Raw genomic sequence first — 23,571 nt, 5'->3', positions numbered from 1 at the left:
CATGGGTGTAATTTGCAAGTGTGGAAAAGTGTATACATTGGAGTTTGATGAGGAATCCTTGCTGAGATAATGTTGCCCCTTTACTTTGTAGAGAGAGAATCTAAACTGTGTTATCCAATATGAGCTACAGCTTAATGGTAACAGATGCTATTTGCCTATTGCCTACATGGTCTCTGCAGATCCAGTACAATTGTTTTGGAATATCTGGAGTTGGTATAGGATTACATGCAAGCTAAATCTATTTTTTTTCCCCCTACTGTAACCAAGAGAAATCATGGAACAACATGTGAAATGTTTTTTCTTATTTTTCTTAGGTTCAAAACAGGTCAGATCAATGGTGATTTATTGATATACCATGTTCTTCTAACTTTGAAGCCATACTATGCTAAGCCATATGAGATTGTAGTGGACCTCACTCACGCCGGCCCCAGCAATCGCTTTAAAACAGACTTCCTTTCCAAGTGGTTTGTAGTTTTTCCAGGCTTTGCTTATGAAAATGTCTCAGCAGTTTATATTTACAATTGCAACTCTTGGGTAAGGGAATACACCAAATACCACGAGAGGCTTCTGACAGGCCTGAAAGGCAGCAAAAGGCTTATTTTCATAGACTCTCCTGGGAAATTGGCAGAACACATTGAACATGACCAGCAGAAACTTCCAGCTGCTACCTTGGCTTTGGAAGAAGACTTGAAAGTATTCCACAATGCTCTCAAACTGGCCCACAAAGACACCAAAGTTTCTATTAAAGTAAGTCTCATTTAACACCCTTCCTACCAAATTGCTATGTATAATTTGGCATTATAGACATGCATGCTATTTTACTGTCATGAAGTCTTAGGGAGAAATCATGACCAATATAGTTCATGCATAACACTGGTGATAACAGATCTTGTTCATTCTTCATATTCTTAGCTACAGCTACTAAGGTATACTTTCTCTTTCCTTTCTAAGGTTGGGTCTACCGCTGTGCAGGTAACATCAGCAGATCGAACAAGAGTCCTGGGACAGACAGTATTTCTAAATGACATTTACTATGCCTCTGAGATTGAGGAGATATGTCTAGTTGATGAGAATCAGTTCACCTTAACCATTGCCAACCAAGGCACACCACTCACCTTCATGCATCAGGAGTGCGAAGCCATCGTGCAGTCCATCATTCACATACGGACTCGATGGGAGCTGTCACAACCAGACTCCATCCCACAACATACTAAAATCCGTCCAAAGGATGTCCCTGGAACACTACTGAATATAGCATTGCTTAACCTGGGAAGCTCAGACCCTAGTTTACGGTAGAGATCTCTTAACCCTTACCTTGACCAAAATGTGTGCTAATTTATTTCTAAGGTTGCCCCATTTTAGTAAGTGTTTTACAGCAAACATAATTATTCTTTCACCAAAGTTTCGCAAACTTGAAATGTATCTAGGAGTAACATTAATATTTCCCAAAGAAAGATCAACTACTCCATGGTGGGAAAATGAAGCATAAATTATACTAGGTTAACTGTAAAAGTTTTGGAAGTCTTAATTCTTATTCTAAAAAAATCTCTTTATCGTTGTTAAAAAAAAGTCAATTTTGAAGGATGAGATTGCGTAACAAAATATCGTATGGTTGTTTGCATGCCAGTTCACTTTACTCATCTCATCCTAAAACTCTTCACATCTTTCTCCTGGCTTTGTTTTTAAAAACATAAACTAGAATTCAGTCTTGGGGCATTAATGGCTGTTTTGCAGCTAGAAAGCAGAATAAACAATAGGAAGATACATATTAGAGATGGCTGGAAACTTTCCAACTGAGCATTCTTCCAGTGGAAGAGGCAGGTTCATGTAAATCAAAATGTTCTATGGAAACATCCCTGTCTGAGAGAAAGCAGGTAGGTTTGCTATGGAACCCTGCTTGCTGGGCAGGTTTCTTTCACGAGCCTACCTGGTTTCTTACCAGGTTAGTCACCTGGCAGGCTGACAAGGCACTGAGAGTCTGGGAGCTTCCTGGGCTCTCAGCAGCCCACAAGGCCAGGCTTCCAAGCTCCCCAGCATCTCTGCAATCTGCTGACAGGGAGCCTAGAAGACCTAGATCTCTGGCAGCCCTCCAGAAAAGCTGCCTCAAAGTCGAGGCCTTCAGGGTCCCTGGCTCCCAACCTATCAGGTGGACTACCTCAGAAGCGGGGCTTTCACGCTCCCAGCTGCTTGTAATCCCCAGCTTCCAGGCTCCCCAGAGTGCAGGATTTTCGGGGGGACCTCAAACATTTCAAAAAGGTCTGTGAATTTGGAATTCCTGTTCTGTGAAAAATTAAAAAAATTCAGTTTTTCAATTTTGGAAAGAATATTTTTTTGAAATTTCAGAATTTATAATGGGAATTCCAGTTCCTAGCCAGCTTTGTATATGTGTATGTACCTATATAGACACAGTATAATATACAGACATGTGCCATTTAATTTTTATAGGATATGTTGTTCTCTGTGGGGAAAAAGGTGACAATATTTCCTGCATTCATTTTAATGCATAGGAGAATTCTAAAGTTGCCTTATTGCCATTACTGTGTAAAATGTACCTGTGTAAGACATAAGCACTTCAATGTTACATGTGCAATATTTAAGGAGAGATTTTCTGAGGATGAACTGGTTTTAGTCACAATCTCAAAAATACCTAAATTCAAATGTACACAATGATTTTATATGGGTCTGAAAAACCATGGGTCAGGTTTTTGCTTGGTAGCCCTCTTCTCTTCCTTCCTCCCTCCCCCCTACATATCATTCTAATCTGTTGCATCCAAGAGTAACTAGACATGGAGCCCTTCAGTGATACTCTTTCAGTTTGTCAGAGAGGGTTATTAGGAGAAGGAGCTTAAGCCCTAGCCCTGAGCCTCCTCCCACACCCCAAACTCCTCATCCCCAGCTCAACCCCACCCCAGAGCCCCCACCCCAAGCCAGAGCCCTTGTCCCCCCAATCCTCTGCCCCAGCCCTGAGCCCCCTCCTGTACCATGAACCTCTGCACCCAAAACCTCTCAGCCCCCCAATCCTCTGCCCCAGCCCTGAGCCCCCCCCCGCACCATGAATCCCTGCACCCAAAACCCCTCATCCACAGCCAGAGCCCTCAGCCCCCCCACACCCAACCCTTTGCCCTACCCCTGAGCCCCTCCCAAACCCCTCATCCCCAGCCCCACCCCAGAGCCCTCACCCCTCCACCCTACATGGTGCAATATAGGGAAACTGTTAATCACTTATTGTTTCCCATCCATTTGTATATTATTTAAAAGAATATGTATCAGCTTACCAGGCAGGTGTGTGGGCGGGGGTTGGGGGGTGTGGGAGGAGAACTTAGACCTGTTCTGGGCACCATCAAAATTATACAAAACTGCCGCCCCTGTTGGCATGGCAACACTAGACTGAATTTTAAGAGACATTAATACCGCTCTTGTACTGTTTTTAATGGAATTATTTATTGTGTACACATTTTTTTAGATGCATAGGAAAAAAATTTAAATTGCATCACTTATGTTTTGTTGCAGGTCTGCTGCCTATAATCTTCTGTGTGCCTTAACCTGTACTTTTAATTTAAAGATTGAGGGCCAGTTACTGGAGACTTCAGGTCTGTGTATCCCTGCCAACAACACCCTTTTTATTGTGTCAATTAGTAAGACTCTGGCAGCTAATGAGCCACACCTTACCTTAGAGTTTTTGGAAGAGTGTATTTCTGGATTTAGCAAATCTAGTAAGTAGCATTCATTTTCTCTAATGCTAACACTGAATTTGAAACGGTTCAAGCTTTTCAGTTCTGTTATAGAGTTAATAAATGTTCTCATGTTATTGAGTCAGTCCATTAGCACAGTAGGCTTCAATTAGAAATGCAGCCTAAAGCATCTGCAGGTGCTTTTCAAGTTTAGCCATTATATCTGTGACCTAATCAGCAAGTGGTGAAGTGCTCTGGAACCAAGCAGTGTCAAGATATAGACTGGAATCTGCTCGTATGGAGGACATTGTAAAGACAAGATTACCTCATTCACAGAACTGTTTGAACAGTGCCCTCTTTTTTTATAGAATCAATGTCTAAAACATTCTTTAGACTTTTTGATATTAACATAAGACAAATTGTACAAGTGGTTTCAGTGGTTTACAATGATAATGCTTTTTAGGTAACATCTTACTGTATATTAGCTCTTCCACATCACTTCTGAAAGTTGTGTACAATGATTACTTTGGTGAGGGTTACTTTAGTGTCACAAATTCACCAGAAATAAACACAAATCACAATCGGAGTTCCACGTTGGTGATAAACTCTGAAGTCTAGAAAATATATGCCCAAAAGATATGTAGGATCTTTCCTCTACACACATTGTTAATAATCTAAAAGAGACACACAGAATTTGAATTCTAATCCAGGGTCTGATTCTCTTCTAACCTTGGCTGTATCTTGGAACATAGCTGCCTTTCTTTCCTCATGTGTAAAATAGGGATTATACCTACTTCATGAGGGTGTTGAAGATTAACGTTTTGAAAGCACATTGCAGATGAAAAGTACTATGTAAATTCTTAATATTAATGTGTTTACGAGCTTTGAGCCCCTTTCTCTTGCATTTCTTCAGCATGAATTAAGATGTCACTCTTCTTTCCAGCTTTCTAAAGATGTATGTTGTGGATGTCACTAGAACAGTATGTTTCTTTTTAAAGCTTTACCTTTCACACAATAATCCTATTTCTGATCTTTTACAGTTTTTTTGTCTAGGTACCTAGACTTTATCTTTGGACAATAAAATTGTAAAGAAAAGTGCTTGCAAATAATTCTGCACATGTAAAGAGAAGAGACTATCAATGGCCTTCTGTTACAATAACATTAATTTTTGATTTCAGGTATTGAACTGAAACACCTTTGCCTGGAATATATGACTCCCTGGTTGTCGAATCTGGTCCGATTCTGTAAGCACAATGATGATGCTAAACGCCAGCGAGTCACAGCTATTCTTGATAAGCTTATAACAATGACAATAAATGAGAAACAGATGTATCCTTCCATTCAAGCAAAGATATGGGGAAGTCTTGGACAGGTACTGACTGCATAAATTCATTATCACCTTTAACAGCAAAGTGTAAATGAGATATAGGTTATAATCCGCATGCGCGCACACACACTCCCTTCTTTTTTGTCCTAGGATTGCATGGATATCAATGGACCACTTGCCTTGAATGGTCCTTTGAATATGTGTTAACTGCTTTGCTTAACAATCTCTTCCGCCTTGTATTTAGCTGTGACACACTGGTCTGGTCTACACTATAGAGTTAAGTCAATGTAAGCTGCCTGCACTACAGTGTTGCTCCCACCAGTGTAAGTCACCCACTACACCGACCTAATAACTCCATTTCCACGAGAGGTGTAGCACTTAGGTTGATGTAGTTAAGTCAATGCAGTGTTAGTGTAGATACTGCGTCAACTGTTCCAGGTGTCAGCCCCGGTGGCTGACAGCCAGAGCTCCACTGCCTGGACCTCCCGCTGTCAGTGCATCACAGTGCCACATACTGATAATTAAATTGGTGCAAGCGCTCCTAATGAGGACGCGCACCACCGACAGAAGGCGCTAGTGTGGACATGCCGAACTGCAGTGGCTGTAGGTCAGTGTAACTTAACTTTGTAGTGTAGACTTGCCTGAAGTGTCTACACTTAAATTTTGCTCCCTGCAATTTAACTGCCCCATTATGCCGACTTAACTCCACCTCCGCACGCAGCATAAAATCAAGGTCAATGTAGCTGGGCTGACGCAATGTCAGTGTACACGCTGCATTGCTTATGTCGACTGTTACTGGCTTTCAAGAGCCATCCCATAATGCCCCACACTAACAATGCAATTGATACAAGCGATCCTGATGAGGATGTGCACTGCTGACAAAAGGAGCAAAGTGTAGACACGCACAAGTGATGTAATTACTGCGGTAGCTGTATGCCCGTGTAAGTTAGGTCAAGTTAATTTTGTAGTTAAATGTGGCCTCTGAGTACCTTTTCCAGACCAGCAGAAGAGCTCTGTGTAGCTTGAAAGTTTTTCACCAACAGAAGTTCGTCCAATAAAGATATTACCTCACCCACCTTGTTTTTTTAATATCATGGGACTAACATGGCTACAATAACACTGCAAACAGGCATTCTACAGTCATTTAATATTAGTGCCAAAACAGTTTTCTTCTTTTAACAGCACGTCAGTATATTAACCGTGTATGTTGATCGCAGCACACAACTTCTCGTAAAGTTTCCTATTAACATTAAATATTGAGCTCTGGCTTTTAATAACACATTCCTGGCTTCTACAGAAACCTGAAAATTCAGGAAGTATCTTTGTATGCAGTGGTGTTGTAGCCCAGACCTGAAGAAGAGCTCTGGATAAGCTTGAAAGCTTCTCTCTCTCTCTCTCTCACGAACAGAAGTTGGTCCAATAAAAGATATTCTCATCCACCTTGTCTAGGAAATATCTTTGGCATTCCTGTTATAACCATAATAGTTGCATGGATACTTCAAGAGCAGGCATAAAAGCTCCTTGTTTAAACCAACAAAATTGAACACGTTCCATAATATGTTAATATGGGCAAATAGTATGACAGCCCCTCTCCCCAATGGCCTCTAACCTAATTATGAATTAAGCTCAAAAGTCTGTTCCCAGAAGAGAGAAGTTGGAGGAGAGGAAAAATGGCTTTCAGAGGTATGCCATTAATATGGAAAGTTTCAATTAAAAAAACAGCTTCACTCGCTGTGAGGATGTCTGCTTGTTTGCTTGACTGACTATTGGCCACCTGCTGGCTGACATGACCTCCTTTTAGTTACACTCCTTCCCTTTTTCCCCTTCTCATGCTCTTTTTTAGTCTTGTCACCAAATGATGTTGCAACACAGTTGCAACCAAATTACTTTGAGACACATTGTGACTGCCACCAAAATTGGTGAGCTGCCTCTCCTGTTTGATCGACTTCAGTCACTAAAAAACAGAATAGTTTGCAACCCTGGACCATATCAGTAAGAGTGTCATTTATATTATGCCATTGCCAATATGAAAGTCAATTATCAGGCAAACATAGAGAATGCGGAATTACAGGGTGAAATCTTGGCTTCTTTGAAGTCAGTGGGAGTTTTGCCATTGAATTCTATGGAGCCAAGATTTTATCCAAGTTCTTAAATGGTGAAAACTACAATGGATTGAAACCAGCAGCCAAACACTGTATGTGGCCTAATTCAATCATTTGTACCGTTTTGTCTGGATACTTAAGGAAAAACATTCTCTGCATTGCTGACTGGTATATCTGTATTAAATACATAGCTTTCTCACAGCCTAAAAAATCTTGCAAGATGTCAGTGCGGTTTTATTGATAGCTAAGGTCACGTCTGGCTAATACTTTAGGCAATACCTTACATAAACAATAAGATCTGTTCTTGATTTTTAAAAAGAAAACAGATTTGCTATACCTTAAAAATCCCAAAGCATCCGATGAAGTGAGCTGTAGCTCACGAAAGCTTATGCTCAAATAAATTTGTTAGTCTCTGAGGTGCCACAAGTACTCCTTTTCTTGTTGCGAATACAGACTAACACGGCTGCTACTCTGAAACCTTAAAAATCCCAGTGCGTAGTTTCCAAATTGTTGCTCTAAATAATACTTATCTAACATCTTAGATTCAAATGGCAACTAGAAAGCAATGCAAACTAAATCCTCACAATCAAACTCCACAGTTGTGAAGCGCACACACTTAAAATTTACATTCATAATAAAACTTGGAGGGGTTCATCTTAATTCAGATGTAACAATGTAAACATGATGTTAAATTAAGCATGGTTATCTTTGCTGAAAAATCACTGAAACTGGTGCTGTAATTTACACCACATACATATATTCAAGTAATAAATCTAAGTGTTTACTTGTCTAGCAGGCTGCTTAATTCAGATTTACACCTGAATTTCATGTAACTGACGTTAACAAGCAAATGATTACTTATTTTCTCCAATAGATAACAGATCTACTTGATGTAGTGCTGGACAGTTTCATCAAAACCAGTGCCACAGGGGGCTTGGGATCCATAAAAGCTGAGGTTATGGCAGACACAGCTGTAGCACTGGCTTCTGGAAATGTGAAATTGGTTTCAAGCAAAGTGAGTGTTTCCGTTCCTTAACTTACTCTTAAGTCAGTCAGTAAGTTGACACTGCTCTTTGGTACCAGCTCTAAACAGTGGTACAATAGTATTTTAAAATGTGTTCTTAATGGAAACATTTTAAAGTTTAATTGTAATAGTGTTTGAGTGAAACTTTGAGCCCTATTTTTGCTTTAATTAAAAGAAAATGTTTGCTCCCTTTCAGGTAATAGGGAGGATGTGCAAAATAATCGACAAGACTTGTCTGTCTCCAACTCCGACATTAGAGCAACACCTGATGTGGGATGATATTGCCATTCTAGCACGTTACATGCTGATGCTCTCCTTTAACAATTCTCTTGATGTGGCAGCACATCTCCCCTACCTCTTTCATGTAGTTACTTTGTTGGTGGCCACCGGTCCTCTTTCCCTTAGAGCTTCCACCCATGGCCTGGTCATCAACATCATTCATTCTCTGTGCACTTGTTCACAACTTCACTTTAGTGGTAAGTTCTTACGAAATACTATATTACGTTGATCACGCATTAGTTTACTTTGCTTTAGCAAATGTCTCCCTGACCTGTTCCCATCCCATTCTCCCCCACCCTCATTTCTATGAAGCTACTGTATTTGAGGGCAGGTCTACACTATGGGATTAAGTCAACCTAAGTTACGCAACTCCAGCTACGTGAATAAAGTAGCTGAAATCGACTTATTGCGTTGTCTACACCATGCTGGGTCAATGGGAGAAACTCTCCCATCAACTTACCTTATGCTTCTCGTTCTGGTGGAGTACCAGAGTTGATGGGAGAGCGATCGGCGGTCGATTTAGCGGGTCTTTACTAGACCCACTAAATTGACTCCCAGTGGATTGATCACCACATCCTAGATCCACAGTAAGTGGAAACAAGCCCTGAGACCACAAGTGGCACAAGTGGCACTGCGGTGATGTATTTTCACACCACTATAACGGTGAACTCTAGTTCAGTACTAGATCGCAGTTGAGGCCAGAGCTTTCTTGTGCTTGATCCAGTATGGCCAATGGCTACAGTGGAGTGGTAGAAATCACCTGTGATGGACATAAATTCAGAGAACTTACAATAAGAGACACTATTTCCAACTCATTTAACAGTAGTTAATTATAGGATAACAATAGGGTCATTTAATCAATCTTTAATCTTTATCGCTCACAAATAGCAATCTTCTAGAACACTCAAGTTTTGTTTCTCTTCTGGGGTTTTGAAAGTGTTGTGTTACTGTTCATCTTTGCGAGAGATTGCCGCATGGGTGTATGGCTAGAATGAATGAGGATTGGGCTAAAAACTGATTAGCTGATGTAGGGCAGATCTTTAATGTAAATAACGACTAAAGGGAGTGGCTTGTTTGGAAAAGGGGTGAGGTGGACACATTATCGACAAGGATTTTCGTGATGTAGATGAAGAGGAAACTGTCTGTGCTCTAATTGGCTGAAATTCTTCTGTTGAATAGATGTATAGAATACCAAGTAACCAAAATGTCACTTGTGTAAGACGATTGTGAAACTAAAAGAGGATACCTTACATGCTGTTATATTTTTGCTGTTTTTCAATGATCCAAAGATAAAACTTACTGTGAGAACCAATAGAGTTAAAACCCACTAGCAAGTATGTCTTCATAGCATCTTATCACAAAAGTGGAGGCATGAAAGCACGTTAAAGGAACCTTAACACTTACAATATTTTGCACATATATATAGTGCCATTATCCAAGAATCTGAAAGCGCGTTGTATATACTAAGAATTAAGCCTCACAACAGCCCGGAGTTAAAGGTAGGTATCTCTAGTTTACTGATGGGTGAACTGAAGCATAGTGAAGTCAAAGGCCGGATTTACAAAAGTGTCGAGCACCCACAACAGTGATTTCAAAAGAGTTCAGCTTCCATTTAGGCTTTAAAATGAAGTGGCCAGATTTTCCAAAATGCTCAGAACCTTACAGCTCCCATTCAGAAAATCGGGGCCGAAATGACCAGAATGGAACTCAGCAGCACTGCCCCCCAATACCACCTGTTCACTGTGTTCTCTGCCCTTTTCATTCGGTCGCCCGCCTCAGAGAGAGAGTGCTTGTGGAACCATCTCCCCCGACCAAATTCCCTGCTGCTTGGTTTTTTTTTTTCAAACTCTTTAATTCTCCTGACCGCAGTTTGAGAATCAGCACACTGGGCCGCACACAGTGGCATAAATGCACGCCAATAGCATGTAAAACAGGCAGAACAGTACACGATATCTCTTCTTCTCCCTCCCCCCGACCCCCTTGAAGGTCATCCACTTCCTAGAATACATGCTTACACCTTAAAAATGGGCTCTTGGTCTTGAAGGTACTTTTTGAAATGTGGGATGGGATTCAATATATTAAATGTAACTTGTAAATTCTTAATTAACAGAGGAGACGAAGCAAGTTTTGAGACTCAGCTTGACAGAGTTCTCGCTGCCCAAGTTTTATTTGCTGTTTGGAATCAGCAAAGTGAAATCAGCAGCTGTCATAGCATTCCGATCCAGTTATCGGGATAGGTCATTCTCTCCTGGTTCCTACGAGAGGGAGACTTTTGCACTGACTTCCCTGGAAACAGTTACTGAAGCTCTGCTGGAGATCATGGAGGTATGATTTGTAAGACCATGAGAAACTAATAAAAGCAGTGAATTATAGCATAGTATTGCATATACTATCAAGCAAGCAGCATAAGAGGATATCAGCTTCCTGACTTAGCTTAGCACTAAATGCTTAAATAAGGAATAGCTCACTAAGAATTAAAAGGAGATACGTATTTTAAATAGGTGCTTTTCCTTAAGGTTACATGTATTCAATATCTTTTTTTTAGGCTTGTATGAGAGATATTCCAACATGCAAGTGGCTGGACCAGTGGACAGACCTAGCACAAAAGTATGTTGTGATTCACAGAAACATAACCTATAACTGCATGTGTAGTAGATGTGCATCTCTTGATTTTTTTTCACTACACAGGCTTTTGGAAACAAACTTGTTTAATACAACTCACTTCTATTTCTTACAGGTTTGCTTTCCAATATAATCCATCTCTGCAACCAAGAGCACTTGTCGTCTTTGGCTGTATCAGTAAACGAGTGTCACATGGGCAAATAAAACAAATAATCCGAATTCTTAGCAAGGTATATAGTTCTTTGTTTTTCTTGATGTAACTCATAGAATAGCTCCTTTAACAGCCAAATAATTTTGTGTCTCAATTAAATTTTGGATTCAGGAGAATTTATTGACTGACACATTTTAGCGTGAATTTTTATGCAGAATAAGGAATTGCTGCATAAATGAAAATCTAGTTTTTGTAGCCAAACTGTTTCTGATCAGAATAAATGTGGTGGGACTGAATTTGATTCCTCTTTAGTAATTTTACCCAGTGTTGCTGCTCATACAAAAAAATAGAACGGCTAGATAATTTATCTCGGACTGAATTTGGAGTATTGCATTGAGGCTGAATCTAAAAGCTCAGTACTTAGCTGCATCTGCATAACTGTGAAGGAAGTTTATAAATTTAATAGCTGTGAAAAGCAAATAAAGTAACTTAAAGAGAATTTGAATAAAGTGCCTACCATTTATGCAAGTGAAATATTTTAAAACTATGCAGTTAGCTTAGTAATGGTGTCCATGATACCAAACAAGATCATAAAGCTGTGTTTAATTGTGGGTGACTGGTATACCAAAAAGATTAATTGCCCTTGAGCATTTTATTATTCTACTCCAGTTTCGTAGACATAAAATTTAGGTGAACAGTATCTGAAATATCAGGACTACTCAGTCCCTCTAATATAGTACCTCCACTGATCCTTAAAATAACAGTACAGCACCTTAACTTTTTTATATGCACCATGAAACATTTTCTAGGTTTGTCATCCTCACTGACAATACTTCAGAATCGTTTTAAAACAAAACTAAATCAAAACTGCTGTTAATTATTGGTTAGAACTTTGGTCTTTAGATCCTGTTTTTTTAATAAAAAACAAATGTTTTTTCCATTTTTCCAAAAAGGGACTTGAGAGCTGTTTAAAAGGGCCTGATAATTACAACAGCCAAGTTCTTATAGAAGCCACAGTTATCGCACTAACCAAGCTGCAGCCACTTCTTAATAAGGTAAATAACACTGATAAAACTATGAATCTGTTCTGTAAATGAAAACTATAAACATGTTTAACATCAAAAATATTAATACAAATTATGAACTTCATCTCTGGCAATATTCCTGTTCCTTTACTCTAAAAGTAATTCCTGCTCAAAGGGAAATCAAAAATGTCACTGCTTTGTATTTGAGACCCTCTCTGCAAAAACTTTGGAAATGCTGAGCTTGCATGGGGTTGTCTGGTAAAGCAGAATTATGGGCAAAAAGAACATGAGCCACAGCAAGGTTTGAAAGAGGTTATTTCATGATCTGCTCTCCTGAGCTCTTCAGCTTTTTTGGCATTCCAATCTGTGACGACTGGCACAGGTCTTCTGGATCATGGTTTGTCATAAAAGCTAGTCTCATTTGACTTGAAATGTTCCAGTCATCAAGTTCATGACTTTGTCAACCCAGCAGTTTGCATACAGTTATGAATCTCTGTAAAATTTCCTTGCAGAGTTGTACTGCACACACTCTCAAAGGGTCACAGTACATTTGAAAATGGAGTGAAGCGCTCGAATCTGGGCATTACTGGAAGAGGGTGGCTAGCTCCGTAAAGTCTCTTCCGCTTGCAACTGATCTTGTAAATATGGTCTAAAGAGAAATTAACTTCCAGAAATTTTCTTGATATATGCATTTGGAAGGCATGTTAATGTAATGTTCATCTTCCATACACATCAAAGAATTTAAGCAAACATTAGTGATCTGTCTGAAGGATCTTCTGGTGATTTTACCATTTGCTATTTCATCCTTATCTTGATAACTTTATTTTGTATTAGCAGCGTTGTTTGCTGAGCCAACTGGATGGCATTATATAGGGTTTAGAACTGACAATGAGTTGTAGGAATTAGTTGTGCCTTAGGATTTCAGGTTCAGTTTTTATGTTGATATGTCGTGAACTTACACTTTAGTACAGAAGTTTAATTTGAGTATTTATTGTAAAGACAATGAAGGCCACGTAGCCTTTGGAAGTTCTGCTTCATTTCACTTAAAGTCTAATAGTTTGACTCTACCTCAGTAAAATATAAAGCTAGTAACTTTGGACCAAAAAGAAAAGGAGTACTATTGGCACCCTAGAGACTAACCAATTTATTTGAGCATAAGCAAACTGTAGCTCATGAAAGCTTATGCTCAAATAAATTGGTTAGTCTCTAAGGTGCCACAAGTACTCCTTTTCTTTTTGCGAATACAGACTAACACGGCTGCTACTCTGAAACCTAACTTAGGACCCTGATCCTGCAAGTCTGTCTGGTGTATATCTCAGGTAATGTCATGCGCAGAGGATCAGAAATGGATCCCCAATATGTCTGTCATCTGTAAGGAAGACATCATGTCAATAAAAACCGCTGATTTGGGAGTCCCGGATTAGTTGAATGCTCACGTGCCCAGCATGCCAATCTGATTGGGCATGTAATGGCCTGACTAGTTTGGCCACAGCATTATGATCACATCTTTTGGAATCTAGACTTGGTATTGAACGCAATCATCAGTTCCCAGATTGGTGAAATGCAGGTGCAATACTGATTCTGAAATGTGTGTGATTTGAAAGAATGGAATGAATGGAGAGGCAGCAATCACAAAGAGTGATCCTTGTGACTAGTTCTTCTGTGGTACTTAGACATCCACCTTGAAGAATACAACTGCTTGAGGAATATAGATGGTGCTTATGTGGACTGTCAGTTTTGTCTTTAATGTGGTTGAGGAGAGAACCCCATATGCGGATAACAGACCACCACCAATCAAGGATAGCTTAAGAATGCGTGACATAAACAAGATTACCAGGGTACTTTCTGTCCTGTTTTATTCATTCCCAGAAACTGTTTTGAAATTAAAATCATTGCAATCTTTTCACCTAGGACTCTCCTATGCACAAGGCCCTCTTTTGGGTGGCAATGGCAGTGCTGCAGCTAGATGAAGTTAACCTTTATTCAGCAGGTACAGCACTACTTGAACAAAATCTACATACCTTAGATAGTCTTCGGGTATTCAATGACAAGGTAAGTGATCCACCCACTAGTAAACTCTGTAAGCAACCCTTACTGTGCTGTGCATTCTTACCTTCGAAAGCAAACAAATCTGTGTATATGCTTCCTTGTTGAACAAAACAGTTGAGTGAAGAGAACTGGTGTATCGTACTCTGACTTGCAAGGAAATCAATATTCCAACATTTAAGGGTCCTCATGTAAACCTGCATAGAAAAACGCTTGTTGTTGTTGATTCCTGTTGAACCTGAAATTCCACTGCAAGGTAAAAAGATACTGAATTAAGCTGAATACATTTGGGCTCTTCTCCCACTTCTCCTGAAATGTTTAACCTAATCTTTGACATGTAGAGAGAGCACAATCACAGCAAATTCATTCTCCCACTTCCAGAAAGAAAAGGAAAAAAGTCCAAATTTGTAACCTGTAATATAGCTTGGAACCTACCCAGACTGACACAGAGCACAGGCATGTCAACATTACACTTAAGGATTTTATTTATGTATTTTATTGCAAGTTTCCAACTTATTTTGACGTCTGTAATTTTTTACCAAAACATTAGTGGTATGAATAATCATGAATAATCTGCAGCAGACACTGTTTTTCGTTGACAGAGCCCAGAAGAAGTGTTTATGGAAATCAGGAGACCTTTGGAATGGCACTGCAAACAGATGGATCATTTTGTTGGACTCAACTTTAACTCTAACTTTAATTTTGCACTAGTAGGACATCTTCTAAAAGGTGGGAATAGAAAATTTGTTGTGCTTGCTTTTCATGTCCTATTCTAAGTTTAGTTTGGAAGCATAAGCAAAACGCTCATTCACTTAAATGGAATCCAGAATTCACGTTGTGCGGTGTGAACTGTCACTGGAGGTGTGGCTTTATTTCTCTTTATTCCTTTGTGGTACTTTCTGTAAAAGCGCTTTCTCTTTATGAGTTAGGTTTGAGTTCACTTCAGGCTTACTGCATATTCTATAGGTGATCATAATGGGACAAGAATTTAAATATGTAGAATATCTGCCTAGACGCTTGCAGTGTTCTGGTCTTTGGGAAAGGGCAGAAAAAACAATGGTTTTAGTATGTGTTCATCATTCGCTAATTTTGTGCTTTCTCACTCTGTATATATGAAGAGTTCTGAGAAATGTATCAGAAAAATATTGGTAAAAGCATTATAATAAATATGCATTAAAACCTGAATGTTCAATCCTTGATTTCTTCATAACCTTGTTTCCTAGGATACAGGCACCCCTCTCCTGCCATCGTAGCAAGGACCGTAAGGATTTTACACACACTGCTAGCTCTGGTTAACAAGCATAGGAATTGTGACAAGTTCGAGGTGAATACCCAGAGCGTGGCTTATCTGGCAGGTAAAAAAGAACTCCTAACCTTCTGCCTAATCAAAAGGCACAGGGTGTGGCCATTCTTGACCTTAGGTAGATAAAATATTAAAAAGCTATTTAAAGAAAACTCTGTCAGAGAACGATGGGGCTGTTCAGAAAATCAGTCTGAAAGGTTAAATCAGTGAAGGAAATGCTAACAAAAGTTGGTAAACTCAGCATGTGGGGTATCTGTTTCAAAATTCTCCCAGGGGTTGGAGAGAGTTTCTAAAATGTAAATATTAAATGTTAAAAAAAAAAAAAAGCAATCAAGAGTTCTAGCAGCCTAGCAAGAGTGAACAGTGTGGAGGGAAAATATTTAAATTTTTAGTTGTAAACTTATAGGGGACGGTTATGAAGAAAAATTCAACTACTTTAAAATTATTTCAAAAACCTTCCTTGTCCTTGAATTGACTTCAAGCATTTTAGTGAGAAATAATCGCAGCTTCCAAAGGATGTGTGTGTGTGCTGAGAAAAAAATTAAAATCCATGGAGTACTGCGTAGACTTCTGAAAATGTTGCTGTCTTTGAAAACTCGTTCGCTTTCTTTGGATTTTTAGCTTTGCTGACCGTGTCTGAGGAAGTTCGTAGTCGCTGCAGCCTAAAACATAGGAAGTCTCTCTTGCTGACAGAGGTTTCAATGGAAAATGTTCCTATGGATACATATCCCATGCATCACAGTGACACCAGCTGTAGGTCAGTGTGTCTCTCACTTTATTTAAACTACAGCAGTTGTGTGAACCTCAGTGACTATTTTGGGAAGAAAGCTGTACCTTTTGCAGGTTATTTAAAGGTAACCTGTAATGTGTTAAAAACTAGAACCAGCATTAAGAAGGGCTGCTTAAAGATCAACTGTGTGTTAAGGGTTCGAGGCTTATGCACTACTTAAGCACTACGTGCTTAAGTGAAACATAAGTGGTGTCTTGGGCTTATACTGGCCTCTCTGCATAGGGCTGAAGTTTACCCTAAATCTTGTTTCAACAATTTTAAAAACATAATCATCTTTATTTTTCTCCTTTAGTAGCGCCATAAAATTGCTACCTAGTGATCCCCTACTTCCTTCTTTAGCTGAGATTCCAGCACGCAGTAGCTGGTAACATCAGTATTGCTTATGGGCAGTGAAATCGTAGTATAGGAGGTTTGCATGTAAGTGGAAGAGCAAGCCTGGTTTTATGAAATCCTGAGTATATTTCTAGAATTATTAGCATTTTTATAAAAACAAGATCTAAAAACCTTATAGATCAGCTGATTATTAAATAGGGCCTTCCCCTTTCCTTAAAAGTTGGCTTCCTTACATTGGGTAATTTTCTTATTTGTTTTTACCATTTCAGTAATATAATCACACAGGGGTCTGCATTTCACTGATAATTTTACACAATTTTGCAACCAAAGTGGTTACTACATAAACAATTCCAGCTGACAGCTTTAACTATTACTGTTACAAAGGGGAAAGTTCAAATAGTTGGAGGATTATAACCAAATATGTGCATTTTTGGTTTTTAAAATTAAATTCCTCCACACTTTCAGGACACTAAAGGAAAACCAACCGTGGTCCTCTCCAAAGGGGTCAGACAGACATCTTGCTGCCAGTTACCCTACAGTGGGACAGATTAGCCCACGAACACGAAAATCCATGAGCTTGGATATGGGACAGCCTTCACAAGCCAACACTAAAAAGCTACTAGGTAAGTAAAAAACTAGGTTTACTAGTTTGTTACATCAGTCTTTAAAAAGCTAAAGCAGAGAATGTTTTTGGGTGAATATAACCTATTTATTTGACATTTTTAAAATGTGCCGATCCTTTCTTCTAGTGACATACATAACACCTACACAGTACAAATTGGACCAACCTCCACAATTAAAGTCCCTCTAAACTAAGGCTCTCGCCCCTTCCCTGCTTCCACCAACCCAATAGGAAGTCTTTTTTTAAAAAAAAAGAGAGCTTTGCAGTGAAACATAACGGTCATCAAATTCAAGCAATGCAGGGCCAAAAAGAAAGCATGTTCCAGAGTTAAGAATCACTTGCTGCTTCCAGCCCTCTCCATCAAAACTTAGAGGCTACTAACTTCACCACTTCTCCTGATCTCCATGTCTGTGGTTAACACCAGCAACGAGGCAGTCCCAAAACATTAAGAGCTTTTGGCAGTTGTTGCTTATTTTTTTATTGAAGTACTGAAACATATAGTACAAATTTCATTGCCTTTGAAAACAAATGGAAGAAAAAGCAGTTTTCAATCTTGCTGATTTTGTCCATGTCCTCTTTACATTTCAGAAGGAATACTTACTAGTATTTGCTTGGGAAAAGGCAGATCTTCAGGACATAATTAAAATGTGTAAGAATTACCCTCCTAGTGAGAGAAGATGAAAAATTTTGGTTCGTTGCCAGCTGCATGTTACACTTACAGCTCCTTAACTTATTAGGATTATGGGTGGAGAAGTCTTAACTGCACAGGAATAAACAAGAATGATAAAAGTTTCCCGGCATATTGCATCAGTCCTCTTACGTTACATGACTTATATCTGCCTCTCCTTGCTTTGCAGCAAAAGTTGCCTCTTAATTTCCTTGGAGGGTGAAACTGGGGTATCTGAGCAGGGCTTGTTTGGTGGTAATTGTGCCAGAACAACAGTCTTGAAGATTGAGGAATTTGTTCTACATAGCCATGGAACAAGTACAACACATGCAATGGTTTCATAAGCTTCCTACACTGCCTTGCCCCACAATGCTTCAACCCTGACCTAGAGGCTCTCAGCCCCAAGGGGAGAGAGGATTGCTCAGTGACCAGGGCCACTAAATCTTTGGTCTCCCCTTTGAACCTTCTAAGGGCTCCAGTTAGTAGCAGTGGTTAAGCAGTTGGTAGTGTGAGCACAGCACCAATGGAAACTTATTTGAGACCGCAAGACTCATTTAATATAAAGGCCACCAAGCAATCATCAGATAGTAACAACTTTCAATTACTGCCAACGAATGTTGGATTTGAATTGGCAATCTACAAGTCCATAGCCTATTACCTCTCACCTGAGCAGTTCTTTAAGCCATCTTTACCCTTCCTGTATTCTGAGATTGTGTAGGGCTGCTACCAGTCCCTTTTCCAGCGACCTCTGTGACATTGAAGACCCTGCAACAGCCCAGTCTCCATGGGGCCCCCAGAGCTGCCCAGCCGCCGCTTGTGGCAGGGATCCCCCTCTGCAGTGGCTTAGCTGCCACGAGCAGCCGGGGCCTCCCCACAGCTCCTAACTACCAGCAGCAGCAGAGGAATCCCAGAGTTCTTAGAGGCCACAGGTGTTGGGGGGCCCCCTGCATCTCCCCAGCCACTGCTGGCAGGGCTCTCCCCGCTGCAGCTGCACAGTTGCTGCGAGCAGCCGCACCCTCCTTCCCCCCCATCTCCAGCTCCCAGCCACCGAGACACCCCAAAGTTGCTCAGTGGCTGGGGACAGGGCCCTTCTTCCCCCTCCTCCCCTCTCCCCCCGCAGCTCCCCAGACTCCACCATTGGCAGGGCCCTCCCCACATCTCCCAGCCCCGCAGAGCAGCGGGGGACCCCTCCCAGCCCCTGGGCAATGGGGTTCCTGCAGCTCCCAGGTGGCTGCTGGGGGGATGAGGGAGGGAAGGCCAGGGTGCTGGACCCTCCTTCCCCATTTTGTCAAGGATATTTTTAGTAAAAGTCAGGGACAGGTCACAGCTTCTAAGATTTTTTTGTTTAGTGCCCATAACGAGTCCATGATTTTTACTAAAAATATCCATGACAAAATTGTAGCCTTAATGATGATATCAGAGTATTGGAGAGTACCTGCCGTAGTCCAAGCTTCCTGCCTTGGCCATCTAGACGACTACAGTGAGCTGCTTGCTTCTGTTTCCTTCTCAAGAGTGGATCAAGACTTGGAATAACTATACTGACCACGTCACTTAGGATTATATTGCTTTTTAGAGCTTTATGGGGGTCTGCACAATACCCACTCACACCTTGTTTATCTCAAACCCAATGCTGTTCAACCTCTCACCTTTCATAAGCACTAAAATATACACACTAAGTGAGGAGGAGTCGTGACCCTGATAGTGACTCACTTTCCAGTAATAAGGCATTAGAATATTTACTAAATGGGAGACCCTGTAGCATGCTGACTATTTCCCTGTAGTTTCCCACTGCAGTAGATTTTGGGAAAGGAGCAGCACACACTTGGCACCTGAGCCTTAAATAACATTTTTTAAAATTGGCTGCGAAACTGATGTATATTGCGTTAGCCAAGCGTTTCAAAAGATGTGACCTTAATATCCCAGGTACTTGTGTGACCATATCTAGAGCCACTGTAGCCACAAGTGAAGATTGTTCTAGAACACCAGAAGGACAAAGACCGACAGAGGTCCTGCTCTTGTAGGGATGTGCTTTGCTGTTCCATACAAAAGATATCCGTATCACAGAGGATGGTGAGACCACCTCTCCCAGTGTTCTTGTCCATATGTCCTCGGTAGTGTAGTACCTTCACAGCAAAAAAACATTCAGTACCTTACTATTCAGATACACAGAATATCCACTGTGGTTTACTGATTTAATTTCTTGATGGGTTTTTTTTTATAGGTACAAGGAAAAGTTTTGACCACTTGATATCAGACACAAAGGCTCCTAAAAGGCAGGAAATCGAATCTGGGATTACCACACCCCCCAAAATGAGGAGAGTAGCTGAAAATGACTATGACATGGGTGAGAAGAGAGACTAACACTTTTAGACTATTCCTAGTATTAAATGCAGTGCATGCACATGAAAAGGATTACTAATAAATTCAGTGTTCATTTGTTTAGGGTACAACAAGGCAATAGATATGCATTTGTCTTAACAAAACAAGCCACCTAGAAAGTCTCTAACATTTTGTAACACTGTCAATTAAATCTCAAATCACTACAGTTGAACAAAGTTAATATGGAGACCTACAGTAAAAGACAGCCAAAAAAAATTGCATTGCAGAATGAAATCAGATGAACGAGATTATGTCCTTTATATGTTTATGAGCACTGAATGCAGGGTTTTTAAAAAGGAACCAGTGGCCTTATGGATAGAGCACTGGGCTGGCACTCAGAACGCCTGGGTTCTGTTCCTGGCTCTGCCACTTGACTGTTGGGTGACCTTGAGCAAGTCACTTCACCTCCCTGTCCCTCAGTTTCCCCTTCTGTGAAATGGGATATTGTTTATCTGCTGATGAAAAGTATTACACATGAGCTTGGTATTATTATTATTTCAATAAACATGCTTTTTCATAACATACAAGTCATTGAATTGTGGATAACACAAAGCTGTTTTATGGGAATTGTAGGTGGCTGAATTTGATGGGATGGTATATAATTCTTTGTTTTTTAATTATTGTGCTCTGGCTGAGTACTGTTTTTTTTTCTGGCAGAAACCCAGAGAATATCGCCCCAACAACACCCACACCTTCGGAAAGTTTCTGTGTCTGAGTCTAATGTCCTCCTGGATGAAGAGGTCCTTACTGATCCAAAAATTCAAGCCCTGCTGCTTACTGTCCTTGTAAGCACACTTTCCCCATATTATGCCGTATTTTTTAATGCACTATATCTTTAAAACCAGCATGTATGTTTCAGTGCAATGCTAATAGGGCTTGATTGATCAGGGTCTGTCCCTGATGTGTAAAAGGCATTCTGTTTTGCCCATTAATGTCTAGGATGTCCAAGAGAATTCCTTTTTAAAATGCATATTTAATATCCATAAATGGGCAAATGTTTAATGTTCACATTTATGCACCTTTTTGCAGAGTACATCAAATTACTATCTCACTTTTTCACGGGTGATGAGAATCACAAAACAAATGATGCTACAATGTGTGCATTACATTTTTAAAAAAAGAAAATCTTAAATTGCTGGAACTAGATTACTTTGAGTTTTAAACTTATCTGAGCCCAGTAGTGGAGGGTTGCAGTATAAATTACTTGTTCTCCCAGCCTGCTCCAATGCAGTTCCCATCAGTGCCATCCTCTGAAAAGACATTCAAGAATGATGATCTGAATTTCTTTGTTCTTTCTGAAACTCTTCGAAGTTTGAATACGTTTCTAAACTTTCATTTTTTGAAAACCGGTGGGGCAATCTTTGTTGAAAACGTTTCTCACCAAAAGAAATCTATTGACCAACATTTTTGCCAATTTTTTAAATTTTGACCAACTCCGTTCATTGTCAGTCTCCTGTGTACACATGAAATACTTGAAATAAAAACTGTGTCCTTAAAAAGTCCCTTAATGTGATTATCTATCTTGCTAGTGCTCTGTTTTGGGCAATCAGGTGCTGTTTGTAATGAACTAGTGTTATGCCTCAATGTTTGAGATCCCTGTTATTAAAAATAAAATAAAATAAAATGAAGCACAAATATTCACCTCCCAAATCAGAGAGATACTGATTTTTGTCCTTTGCATTATGCCAGGCAACATTAGTAAAGTACACTACAGATGAGTTTGACCAACGAATTCTTTATGAATATTTAGCAGAAGCCAGCGTTGTCTTCCCAAAGGTCTTTCCTGTTGTGTAAGTAATTAAAACTCAGTTTATATAATATTTTTTGTATTAAGCTTGCTGCTTTACACTTGCATAAAATGACTTCGGGAACTGGATGGCAGGGGAACTGGATGGCAGGGGGTTACAAGACTTTTTTTGCCCCTAGGTTGCTAGTTCAAATTTAACTTAGACTTGTAAGGACTGAAGGCTGTTCCCATTGGAAGCTATCTAGTGGCCTATGTGAAATGCGTTCGGTGTTTTTGGTGGTAGCGGTATCCTCAATACAGAAACCACTCCCACAATTGGTGCTAATAAGTACCCTTATTGACAGTTTCCACAGAGAGGCCAAAGGCCATGGAGACTGAATTATGCTCTGCCATAATCCTTCCAAGTCAGAGTTTGGGTGCTTTGGCCTGGCTCTGGAGAATCTTGCACTGCTGTTACCCATGCTGTGCTGCTTCCAAACTTAACAGCAAAACCTTCCCATGCTCATTGCAGCCATTAGTCCAGCAGTTCAGTCATGGTTTATCAGTGTTTGACACTATAAAAAAGAGTTGAAATAAAAATAAAAACTTAGGGTTGTTTACAGTGTATTAGTGTGTTGTTGCAAAACAAGGGGATACATGTTATCTTTTAGATTTTTTTTTTTTCCTCCAGCAAATAAACAGGGTTGTTTTTTTACTGGTGTCCAAGTGACCTGTCAAAACAAGTTATTTAAAGTGTAGCCCAAGCATAGTCCTTCAATATGATTCCGTATACAACTTGTTTGCTTAGTTTATCACTGTATTATTGTCTATGTGCAATCAATACAGTTCAGGAAAGTCTAGGTATTGTAGTTTAACTTTTCAGTTGTGCATGTTGTAGAGAGAATATCACATCCTCCTGTTATAAAATGATGGTCAGATTCAAAGGAATTCCACATGTCACTGAGATCAAACTGGTAGTAATTGGCATCCTTTATGACCGTATCAGGAGTAATACTGAGGATTGAGTAAATCCAGAGATTCATTTTACCAGTTAATTATTTCCTTGTAAATAATTCAAATATTTGATTGTGCATGTTTGAGTATTTTGTTAATTGCTAATTAAAGAAAAGTGTTGATACGTTACATTTTCTGTGTCTGGGGTTTTCAAAAGCACTGAGGTAACTTAAGGGCACACGTCCCATTGAAAGGAATAGGGCTTGTGCTCCTAAATCACTTGGACACTTCTGAAAATCCCATCCCAATAGTTTTGTTCGATAAATGAACCTGCAGTTCATATCTAACTTTAAGTAACTATATGAACAAAAAGACTACACTTACTTTTGTATTGTTTAGGCACAATTTATTGGATTCGAAGATCAATACCCTTTTGTCACTGTGCCAAGACCCAAATTTGTTGAATCCAATTCATGGGATTGTTCAGAGTGTTGTCTACCATGAAGAATCTCCACCCCAGTACCAAACTTCTTACCTACAAAGTAAATAT

The 23,571-nt window shown here is 39.8% G+C and overlaps 1 protein-coding gene across 9 annotated transcripts in view; it reads left to right on the top strand.

Moving 5' to 3' along the window:
- NF1 (neurofibromin 1) overlaps positions 1-23,571 on the top strand; it is a 170,621-nt gene that overhangs the window by 127,384 nt on the left and 19,666 nt on the right. For 6 of the 9 annotated variants that reach the window (XM_073315123.2, XM_073315122.2, XM_073315120.2 and 3 more), the window contains 19 exons: positions 315-747; positions 952-1,292; positions 3,511-3,713; positions 4,850-5,043; positions 7,975-8,115; positions 8,321-8,600; positions 10,514-10,728; positions 10,949-11,010; positions 11,141-11,255; positions 12,130-12,231; positions 14,113-14,253; positions 14,850-14,976; positions 15,471-15,602; positions 16,172-16,307; positions 17,139-17,296; positions 20,184-20,306; positions 20,999-21,126; positions 22,031-22,131; positions 23,421-23,563. In XM_073315123.2, coding sequence (XP_073171224.1) covers positions 315-747; positions 952-1,292; positions 3,511-3,713; positions 4,850-5,043; positions 7,975-8,115; positions 8,321-8,600; positions 10,514-10,728; positions 10,949-11,010; positions 11,141-11,255; positions 12,130-12,231; positions 14,113-14,253; positions 14,850-14,976; positions 15,471-15,602; positions 16,172-16,307; positions 17,139-17,296; positions 20,184-20,306; positions 20,999-21,126; positions 22,031-22,131; positions 23,421-23,563 — 3,275 coding nt within the window. Of the gene's footprint in view, positions 1-314; positions 748-951; positions 1,293-3,510; positions 3,714-4,849; positions 5,044-7,974; positions 8,116-8,320; positions 8,601-10,513; positions 10,729-10,948; positions 11,011-11,140; positions 11,256-12,129; positions 12,232-14,112; positions 14,977-15,470; positions 15,603-16,171; positions 16,308-17,138; positions 17,297-20,183; positions 20,307-20,998; positions 21,127-22,030; positions 22,132-23,420; positions 23,564-23,571 lie in introns of those variants that run through there. The other 3 variants (XR_012155355.2, XM_073315125.2, XM_073315124.2) reach the window with 3 other exon arrangements.

This window comes from Lepidochelys kempii, chromosome 17 (genome assembly GCF_965140285.1).
Source record: "Lepidochelys kempii isolate rLepKem1 chromosome 17, rLepKem1.hap1, whole genome shotgun sequence".
NCBI classification, from domain to species: domain Eukaryota; kingdom Metazoa; phylum Chordata; order Testudines; family Cheloniidae; genus Lepidochelys; species Lepidochelys kempii.
This window is presented reverse-complemented; position numbering and strand designations above follow the sequence as displayed.